This window comes from Danio aesculapii, chromosome 1, assembly GCF_903798145.1.
Source record: "Danio aesculapii chromosome 1, fDanAes4.1, whole genome shotgun sequence".
In the NCBI taxonomy this organism is placed as follows: Eukaryota; Metazoa; Chordata; class Actinopteri; order Cypriniformes; family Danionidae; genus Danio; species Danio aesculapii.
In genome coordinates this window covers 28127015-28138788 of record NC_079435.1, presented here as the reverse complement: position 1 = coordinate 28138788, position 11774 = coordinate 28127015, and the positions used below count along the sequence as shown (strand labels likewise).

At 35.6% G+C, this 11774-nt stretch overlaps 1 protein-coding gene across 1 annotated transcript in view; it reads left to right on the top strand.

Moving 5' to 3' along the window:
• nlgn4xa (neuroligin 4 X-linked a) overlaps window positions 1–11215 on the top strand; it is a 110148-nt gene extending 98933 nt beyond the window's left edge. Inside the window, 1 exon segment of the mRNA XM_056458304.1 lies at window positions 9738–11215. Coding sequence (XP_056314279.1) covers window positions 9738–10626 — 889 coding nt within the window. The 3' untranslated portion in view covers window positions 10627–11215.
• The last annotated feature ends 559 nt before the right edge of the window (window positions 11216–11774 follow it).

Below are 11774 nucleotides of genomic sequence, written 5' to 3'. Positions count from 1 at the left end.
TAACTAACATGAACAAATACTGTAGTAAATGGTTTGTTCATTGTTTGTTCATGCTAGTAAACTAAAGAACCTTATTATAAAGTGTGAGTTAATATTTTACTTGATATTTTTCAAGACACTTCTTTACAGCTTAAGGTGACATATAAAGGCTTAACTAGGTAAATTATGTTATAGGTAATTAGTCAAGTTAAACTATTGAAAAAATAATAATTTAGCTTAAAATGGCTAATAACTTTGTCAATAAAATGGATTTAAAAAATGTAATACCTGCTTTTATTCTAGCCGAAATAAAACAAATAAGACTTTTTCCAGAAGAAAAAAATATTATCAGACAATACAGTGAAAATTTTCTTGCTCTGTTAAGCATAATTTGGGAAACATTTAAAAAAATAAAATAAAATCAAAGGGGGGCTAATGGGGGGCTAATGACTGATTCATGCGAAATATAAAGCATCCCTTTGCTACAGCAATCAATATGTAAAATCACAAAACACTGTTGGAAACTACAAAAAATATAACATCCATTCTATATTTTTTGGAAAATAAAGACTTGTTTGTGATGCAGTGCCAACTTTAACACACATATTGGTTTCTCACCACAAAAAATAAATAAATTCATTAATTAAATAATAGTAATGTTTAGACGCTAAATTGAAATTAAATAGCAACAAACTGCCCAAACTACTTTAGAATTTGATGTCTATTTTATGAATAATGTGGGGAGGAAAAGGCTTCATATCACTCAGACTATACGCAGAATAGGGGTGCACCTAAATATGGTCACCAATGCAAACTATTTATGTCTTCTGGTGGTGATGTTTGGTATTCCACCCAAACAAAATATTACTGAAAGCATTTTGTTTTTTGAGATATCAACTTTTCGAATATAATTTGTTTAAATATACTGCTTTGCTTTTCTGTCAATTTTTGCGCTAAAACTGTAAAATGCATGTTTAATAAATTATAATAGAATGTACATGTGTTGATTTAATATTTTCATAAACATTCATCACTTTTGTTTTATTTAACTAAGAACAAGCTTATATTACAGACACATTGAAGATTTTAAATAATTTAAGTTGAACTTTTCATTTTTAAATCTATGCTCAAACAGTGGAGGCGATATTTTAGGGGTTAAAATAAAATGCCATTATTTTGTAGAGCTATTTCTTCCCTCTGCAGAAAGAACATTTCCACTGTGTGTTTTAATGGAGCAATACGATTAATTCCTCACTGTAGTAGTATCACCTCGTCAAGCTATGAATTGAATGAGGTGATCTAAAAGACTCTTTATGTGCCAATTCCTGCTTGAATGCTTGTGCAATTCAGTTGTTTACTGTTTCCTCGTAACACACCAGTTAGCTTTACAAGCAGTGAAATATTGTCAATATTGTGCATTACATTACAAATGGCGATAATGGCTCTACTCAGATATTAGTTCCAGGAAGCGTAAAAGAAAATGTGGAGAAATGACTATACCCCTTTATATTTTGCACACACCATTAAATGGATCTTTAAGTAAATGCATTTCTGCATCATGGAGTCACACCGGTTGCCAAATTCTAGCTGGGAGAGTCAAATCTGTTAATGAAAGTGAAAATCAATATGGATTTCAGGCATTACAGAAGTATACTCACTAACTGAAATGAAGCATAACGATCGCTGATGCTGTCTAAGGATACGGTGGATTTAACCATGGAAAAAGGCTTTGGTATTCAAAAGAAAGTGTCATTGCCTACAGTGTGAACAATTTAAAAATAAACCTGTGATGACTGTATGCTTCAGGCAATCATTTAATAATATAAGCAATAATATATAACTGAATATCAGAATGGCTGTGATTCTGCCATAGGCATACGTTTGTACAGTATCTATCTAAAAAGTGGGATCAAGATCTAATTTTATTGCAGTTATAATTTCCTTTATATGAGGTTTGTTGACAGTGACCCTCACCAGCCACACACCCCCACCTTTGTATTCATTATAACCTCAATTACCTTCAGCTGCATTCTAATCCTCAATACCTGTGAGCACACTAATTACACACAGTACATAAGAGACAATTTCCCCTACACTCAATATCCGATTTACCGTTCACCACCTGAACTTCTCTCTACTCCTTGTTGCCCCTGAGTGTGAATGCTTATTGCTCTGGCATGAGTTTACGGGTTGTCTCAATCAGCACCCTTGTTCAGTGGTCAGTGCACTTTAATGCACAATGATTTTAAGTTATCAGGCTTTTTAAGTGCTAATGATCGGAAGTTCAGATCTTGAACGGGGGGGGGGGGTTGTTTTTACTCTCTGATAGTCAAAGCAAGTTAAAAAAAAAATCGATGTTATATGCATTAAAAAACAAATTAGGAAAAAGTGTTTTATGTAAATTCGGACCTCGAGTCCACATATATGGACATCATTTTTCTCTAAAAGTACATCATATCAAAAGATGCTACTTAGATTTTTATTCTAGTTAGGTTCCAATAAGCCCAAATAGCAAAGAGAAATAAAAAATGCATGTAAAAAAACACCTTGGGCCTTAAGGATAGATAATGCTTATTAAAACACTGCAAATACTTTACTGCAATATCATCTTTTGTAAAATAATTTGTTCATAATGACTAGATTGTTTGTTTTCATAGTGCATACTGTAGGTTTATTCAACCTTTTTTACAGAATACTGTATTCAGCTCCATAAACTATATAAATGATATATTTTAACCGAAATATTAACTCAAGTCTTACAAACTTGTAATAAAATAATTATCTTCATTGATCCTGACACCCCTATGAAGCTTTCTTAACAAATTAAGTTAAAAGAAAAAATAATAAATATAAAAATATATGATTATAAAATATTTTATTTCCTGTCAAGCTGTTTATGCAGAACTTTTAAAAGTGACATTGATGTACTGGCTTTTTCTGGGAAATTTCTACTAATTTCTACTAAAAAAAAGTTAATCAGTGCTTTAACTCTACAAAGTAATAACATCATCCACGATGCTGTAATGACAATCATTACATTACAGAGGGTGTTTGGACTCACTTAGCATATCAAAATTATATAGTCAGAAATCATAACCAGTCAGTTAACACCACCATGATCTGAAAAGTTTCTTACAATGAAGTTTTGCAACCCAATGAAGAATTTACTTACTATTCAAATTATATTATGATTTTCTGTTATGAAATAAACATGATTTACCAGATCCGCTCATTTAAACCCTCGGTTTACCGTGGTTTGTTCAGATGGTACTGTGCTGCTGTGTTAAGGCTGATTTATACTTCTGCATGGAGTGCACGCATATGGTCAGCCTTCAGACGATTGCATAGCTCTCGGTGTGGCTGAGGCCGATGCTGATGCACATCTCACAAAAAATGTAAGTACACGTTGCAACGTCGCGTAATACAAGCTCTTTGATTGGTCGGTTTGGTAGCGGTGATGAGCGTGGGTGGTGCTGAGAGCCGCAAGCCCGGTGGAGTGAGTGTCGAGTCCCGTAAAGTGACAAGTCCTGTGAAGGAACTCCAGATGGAAACTTTTATTTTGTGTTTACCTTATGATTAAAGTTGTTGCACATTCACCTGTTCCCCCTCTGAATGAGTGTGTTATAGCTACCTGTAGCTTTCAGAAAAACAAAACACTCGTAAAGAAATTTGACACAGAGGAACATAACCTACTGTCAGCTAGTGTTTTGGAAGTGTTATTGCAAAGCAACACAAACAGCATGCAGAAGTATAAATCAGTCTTTTGTCACAGCATGCTGTCATGTAGTGTTTGGTTCACCACCTGCTGAATCACACAAGCGCAGTATTATCAGTTCATCACCTGCTGAATCACACAAGCGCAGTATTATCAGTTCATCATTTCTCAAATCTGATCTGTGTACCATTTTAGTAACTGAATAACTCTGGAAAATTGCTTTATTTTTTATTTTTTTGTCAGAGGGTGTTATCAGGCATGATTCACGTTGATTTGGTGAACTGGTTCAACCGATTCACTTAGAAGATCCAGTTAAAAAGAATGATTCATTTGTGTATCTGCCATCACTATCAAGTGCTGTCTCAAATGCAAAATTCCTCCAGTTCAGTAAAACATTTGTGCCTTGAAGCGTCCCACAATGCACTTAAAATTAGGGCACATAGATAAGCACTATGAGACATTAACAAAAGTTTGGAAGAGTGAAATACTAATCAGGTGACCCAAATCATCAAATAATGAAAAGCTTGTTTTTTAAACAAGTATCCATTAGCTATTTGTTTTTAATAGAAATGATGGTAGCTACTGTACAGTAGGGTAGGAAAAATCTAGCAAACATTTGCAATTGTTTAATGGTTGAAATGTTTATGGGATGTGAAACAATCAAATTATTTTGTTATAATGTACTTTAAAAAAGCGTATTTAAAATCAATATGAAAAATATTAGTTTGACTGTTGTTTAGTTGTTTAATGGCCCACGAGCCAGCAGTTCGAGACCCCTGATCTGAAGTGTTTGGTCACATCATTTAATTTGTAGGATTTAGGTCCTAGACCATTAGACCACCAGAATAAACCATTTTGTTGTCGACGTTTTATTTATTACTTTTCTACAAAAGACTCATACCAAGATAAGAACCCGAACTATTTATAACACTTACCTGCTCTTTGCTCCATCTCTACTGTTGTCAACAAATGATCTGGTTTTGTGCCTATCCCTTGCGTTTGTCCTGTGTCTACAGTAGGTAGCATTACATTTATTATATACAACCTGCAAAAAAATAAAAACTTTTAAAATAAAACATTCCATAATAAACTGTGCTCTGTTAGTTTGACTTTGCCTTTGTGCCTGAATATTTTTGTTAGTTAAATATTGTATATATAGTGTTTTAATCGTTTATAATATATACATATTTTAGTGTATGTATATATGGCGACGCAGTGGCACAGTAGGTAGTGCTGTCGCCTCACAGCAAGTAGTGTATGAGTGTGAGTGAGTGTGTATGGTTTTTTCCCAGAGATGGGTTGCGGCTGGAAGGGCATCCGCTGCGTAAAACATGTGCAGGATAAGTTGGCGGTCATTCCGCTATGGCGACCCCGGATTAATAAAGGGACTAAGCCGAAAAGAAAATGAATGAATGAATATATATATATTATGTATATTTTATATATATATATATATATATATATATATATATATATATATATATATATATATATATATATATATATATATATATATATATATATATATATGATTATAAGTTTTTGGTCACTATTGTACAACACAATGTATGACTGCAGTTCCCTTTTCATCCCCACTTGTGTTTAGTTATTTTGTCTATTAGTTTTTGTGCACACAGATTTTAGCCCTTAGAATGCACACCTAACCACATGATTGTATAAATGATAAAAGCAAAGCGGATGTAATGGGACATATGCTGTGCTCTGTGCCACTTTAGCGAAGTGCTGCTCTTATCTGAAATACAGAAATTGAGGAACTGCATATTGCCCTGGTAGGTAAATAGCTCTTAGCATTGCTTGCTTTTCCCAGGTCTGAATTCTCTGAATGAGACGTTAGAATTGTTATTGCTCACATTCATATACAGGCATTACCAGAGGTTAATGCAAACAAAAGAAATGCCGTTGATTCTCTCTCATGTTTGCTTGTAGCTAGATTAGATTGCTGATTTGAGCTGAAGCCTTTTTGAGAATGGTACTTGTGGAAAGGAAAAATATAAACCCATTTTCAAAAACATGTTGTTGCAAACCACAGTAAATAATACAGTAGATCCATGAATAAAGACTCACCATTAGCTGGCTTTCATTTGATTTCGGCATTACAAAAACTTTGCTTCCCTAATGGTATGGGCCATATGTCCCAAACACCACATGGTATCATGGCCATAGTTTAATGTATTTTATATAAAAAACAAACAAACATAAATAAATGACTGAATAAATGGATTACTTGCCCTCACATTGCTCCAAAGGTACAAAACAAATCGTAAACAAAATTGTTCTTCTTCTCCTCCTCTTCCTCCTCTCACATGTCTTTCTGTGATTTATTTCAACATACATTTAAATGTAATAAAATGTGTGTGGGGGGAGCAGTTTGAGACCCCTGATCTAAAGTGTTTGGTCACATCATTTAATTTGTAGGATTCAGGTCCTAGACCAATAGACCATTGTGTTGTCCACGTTTTATTTATTACTTTTTTTTTCACCACTTCTCTGATAGTTTCAAATGAGCAAATTGTCATCATTTACTGTCAAATATGGTCTATGCATGTGAGCATTTAATAGCAAAAAGAAAAATTATATATATTTAATTATATACTAGCTGAGTATTTTACTCGAGTCATTAATAGATCATGGTAGAGGAGCTGCACTATTTCTAGCAAAGCACAGGGTGCCACACTCTTCTGTCAGACACACGTTCCACACAGCTACCGACTTGCCAGGGTTGGATTAACCATATGGGAATTTTGGCATGTTTTCAGGGGCACCGTGTACTAGATGGATAGAGTCACGTCCAGGTGGCATAAATGGTTCCTCCACAACAGAAATGTTACAACACCTGCCTTCCAATATTGTTTTTTTTTTTTTTTTTTTGTCTTTTTTCACACTTTGGCAGTTTTTTCCACTTAAGACTTTAATTAGTGGCAACAAAGATTTTCAAAATCACTGCCCTCACACACGTGTCAAAAGACCTTAAATATGTATTTTCAGCTTTTTGAATTACAAGGACACAGGGCATGTCCTAATAAACCTCCTAAGCATTGTAATACCTAGGTCATACTCATGTCACTATGCAAATCTGTGTCCTCGTAAACCACCATAAGAAGTACACACACACACACACACACACACACACACACACACGCGCACACACACGCACACACACACACACACACACACACACACACACACACACACACACAAACAAAGATCAGTTTATCTGTAATACCAAATCAAAATATATGTTCTCTGCAAAGCTGTGTATAAAGCCTCATGACAAAAGATGACAAAGTGAGACCAGTTTTTTAACAAAAAAAAAATTGAGTGAAATCTGTAGGGAATGAAGCTATTGCTTCAGAAACTAATCTCGACAGTGCTAATGCACTCAAAGAAAAAATGCAGGCCAGGTTTTTACCACCTCATCTCCATATTTAGAAACCTTTTATGCCCAGCTAGGTTGTCTGCTACTCCCAGACTGAATAATGTGTAGGAGTGCTAAATTGGCTTTCTGGTTAAAACCTTTATTACTATGTTCTCTTAGTAGCAAGGAAAGCTATACCGAATGACTGTTCAAATACAGAGCAGCAGTGTATTTTTATGCATTTATTTATTTATTTTTATTTTTAATTCAAGTGTGTCAGTTATGAAATTTGGTTTCTTATGAAACTGTGAGGTGAGACATCATGCTCTACATAATGAGTCTCAGTGATGCTGCTGGTAAGCTGTAAGGTAGCTTTGAATTGACTTAAATATTATAATTGAATCGTTTAATTTCATTAATAATATGTTATAATAAAAAGAATGGAATTTCCTGCATTCTGTTATTGATTATTTCAGACTTGGTGCAACAAAGCCTTATAGCTCTGTTAAAAACAAATTTAATGGATGCTCAAAGCATCCATCACTGCACTGCAACTAGGACTGCATATTTTAGTTGCTTAAAGTGAGCTGTCACATGAATGTAAATATAAAATTAAAGGTGATTATGGTGTTAAAGTAATAAATAATAACAATAACCAACTCACACATGCTTTGCACTTTCAATAAGTATGTTAGTCTTACTCATACATATAACATATTTGCATAGCTGCATTAAAGTCCTGTGAGTGTTTTGTAATGGACATCAACCCATACAGGAGGATCTTGAGAGGCTCAGTGGTGTTTCTGGACACATGAGCATCAAACAAGCTCTGTTCACTGATTTTGTCAGCGATTTCCCCAATAAAATTTAGCTGGAACCCCAGCAGACTTGTTCAGATTGATGTGTTTCAACAGATTTAAAATTGTTGAGATCCCCTAGAACACGTTGAGGTCATAAACCTTCACTTGCACTCACAAACAAACAAACAAAAAGTGCAAAACGTGTACTTTCATGTGTTTAACAGCTTCTTTTGTGTCACTTAAGTACACTCAACCCCCCTCATGCATAAGTTTTAAATATTCTAACTGAGCCCCTGGCGTGAGGAAAAACAGATGATAATGTGACGCAATGAATGTCCTAACTGACACAGACCAGCCTAGAGTGAGAACATCAGTTGGAATGCACGTCAAAGGGTTTAAAGGGCATCTTTGTATCTTATTTACCCTAAAAGTTCATAGTAGTAATTGCAGGGTAAATAGTACTATTCTAACACCATGCTTAAATCACATTATACCATTGTCATGTCACTAGTAGCTAGAAGCGTTCCACACTATGTGACAAAGCTTTGCAAATTCATTTGACCCATGTCAGAAGTAACACAAATGCTTGGAGTACATCATGTCAAATCCAGTGTAGAAAGATTCTTTAGTCACATTCTGCTGCTTGAAGACAAGGTATAATACTGAAATGCATCGTTTGATAAGATACAAACCTGACCTTTTAAATGTACTCTTCTGTCCAATACCTAAAGCTATTCGTTCATACTTTTATCACAGTAAGCATCTCTGTAGTACATTATCCAGAATTTAAAGCTACTGGCATGATGTACATGTGTTTATGAGCATCTGTGTAGACTTAGGTCCATTCCCAATTCTGTTTTATAGCCCGATTTATGCCATAATCCTTGGTGATTTTTTTTTTTTTGGTTAAATACTAATTAATTTAAAGTGGGTCAACAGTATTCAGAGACTCTTTTCATGAGACCCAAGCTCATAAAAATGTTACCTCACAGAGAGAAGGTCGCTGGTTCAAGCCCCGGCTGGGTCAGTTGGCATTACTGTCGGAGTTTGCATGTTCTCCTTGTGATCGCATGGGTTTCTACTGCGTTCTCCGGTTTCCCCCACAGTCCAAAGACATGCGCTATAGTTGAATTGACTAAACTAAATTGGCCGTTGTGTATGTGTGTGAATGCCAGTGTGTATGGGTGTTTCCAGATGCTGGGTTGCAGCTAGAAGGGCATCCGCTGCGTAAAACATGTTCTGAATAAGTTGGCAATTAATTCCACTGTGGGACCCCTTATTAATAAAGGGAAAAAGTTGAATATAATAAAGCCAAAAAGAAAATGAATGAAGGACCTCTGTTTATAATTGTTTATAATCAAGCATAACCATTTCTACAATTGTGTAAAGACTCATCGAAACATATAATGTATTATAATCACAGTTATATGTAATTTTTTTCTAGCTATATTAATACTTATTACTGATGTATTTAAATTCTCATGATTAAATGTATAAAGATGCAGAGTGTGCATTGTTAAAATGTTGTCATGTTTCATAGGCTTATTAATTTTAAATAAGTGGATGGATTTATAATGTGCATAATAGGCCTGCCGCCTTATAAATACTTATTGTAAGTCATATTACAGTTAATAACCTGTATCATTGCATCATTGAGAGTGATAAGTATAGTGAACAAAGAGAATTAGTTGCATCAGTTATAAGCATGAGCTTCTTAAGATGTCTGGTCCTTCCCATTCCACTACCCTTCTAACCAACATGTAAATTGAATTCTGACCAAAATGGAATTGCTCTGTAATATTGTAACACACACTTCTGAATTATAGATTCAAATGTTAATATTTATTTACTTTTTCTCTCATTTTAGGGATCCAAACCAGCCAGTTCCACAGGACACCAAATTCATCCACACAAAACCTAACCGCTTTGAGGAAGTGGCCTGGTCGAAATACAACCCCAAAGACCAGCTTTACCTACACATTGGACTGAAGCCAAGGGTGAGAGATCACTATCGCGCCACCAAGGTTGCTTTCTGGTTAGAACTGGTACCTCATCTCCATAACATCAACGAGCTCTTTCAATATGTCTCGACCACTACAAAGATACCTCCTCAGGATACTACACCATTCCCATACACTAAAAGACTAGGTAAAACATGGCCGTCCACCACACGACACCCTGGTGTTCCTCCTGCCAACACCAAACAAACCACAGACCAGCGTAAAGGCAATGATTTGGGCGATGACTCAGCGGTGGTTATCGAGACGAAGCGCGATTACTCGACCGAACTCAGCGTGACCATAGCTGTGGGCGCTTCTCTCCTTTTCCTTAACATTCTGGCATTCGCGGCACTCTACTACAAGAAGGATAAACGTCGACATGAATCCAACCGACGAGGACCGAGCCCGCAGCGGAACTCTGCGCCAGCTAATGTGGTGGCTAACGCTAATGACATAGCACATTTGCAGAGTGATGAGCTGATGTCACTCCAGATGAAACAGCAGCAGATGGAACACGAGCACCATCATGAGTGTGATTCTTTACAAGCTCACGATACGCTTCGTCTTACCTGCCCGGCGGATTATACGCTCACCCTGCGACGTTCACCTGATGACATCCCACTCATGACGCCAAGTACCATAACAATGATTCCTAACGCTCTGGCCGGAATGCAGACCCTGCACAATTTCAACACGTTTGGAGGTAGTCAGAACAGTACCAACTTGCCCCATGGGCATTCCACCACCAGGGTATAGCTTCTTTTTTTTTTTCAGAACTACCGAACATGGTCTGCTAAGGCAGTGGGGGATACAGGACCTTTGTTTGTTATGGCAAACTGTGCTGACTTTGTTCCACTCTGAGACTTATCTTGGTGGATGAGATGTTATTTTCCTATGAAGCCTTCTTGCAGAATATATCAAAGTCAAATATGACCTACTTGCGAAAAAAAAAAAAAAAAAATGAATGTTACTAGAGTAATACTTTATTTGGAGCCAAGCTTGTTAAGGGCAGGGGACTTTACACCAAAAGACAAGAAGAACTCTTTTGAAAGACTATTTTGCTTGCGTAGACAACATATACACCAACAACAGAGAGGATCTGACGATGCTTTGTATGTGCCATAACTTGTCATATACCAAGAGCAACAATGAGAGCAATGTTATTATGTGAGAACTATATTTCCGATAAACACATTCATATTATTTTCTGAGAGCGTTGTCACTTAACGAACATGTGGACTGAACTCCAAAATCCCAGCCTGAAATCTAATTATGACAAAATTTGTAAAGGTGACATAATGTACATACTTGTGAGTCAAATACAAATATTAAAATAATTACAAAAGCTTTTATTGTGGTTTAGTTCAAAATATGACTATTAATGAGCTTACGCTTTTGTTAAGGTGTGTGTAAATAAATCAACCATTATCTTTTGTTTTGTTTCGCTTTTTTGGAATTATGTCTGTGCTTAACAGCTTTTAAAATCAAGAAAAGAAGTAAAGGAAAAGACAGCATTCTTATTCCAAAGCCTCTAATCATCCATTTCAGTCATTTGAGTGTTCATTTGTCCCAATGTTTGACAAATATTGCATGTTTGATTGCTGCTTTACATTTGATAACCCCATACCGTGACCCCATGCGGATGTTAAAAATGAAAGATTGCTTCTAATTACATTACAGTGCTGGGTGAAGTTGCCTATTCACGCTGTTTAGTGTTGTAAATTTGTTTTTAGGGATTTGACTAAAGAGAGGGAAGCAGATGTTAATCAGAGCAACTTCTACCCAATGTCCAGTTTGTTTTATCTGCCTTTTTTTTTTTTTTTTTGAATTTGTATCATCACTGCCTGAGCTTCAGATGTGACCAGCATTGTAAAATTAAAAATATCTATAAATAAATAACAGAG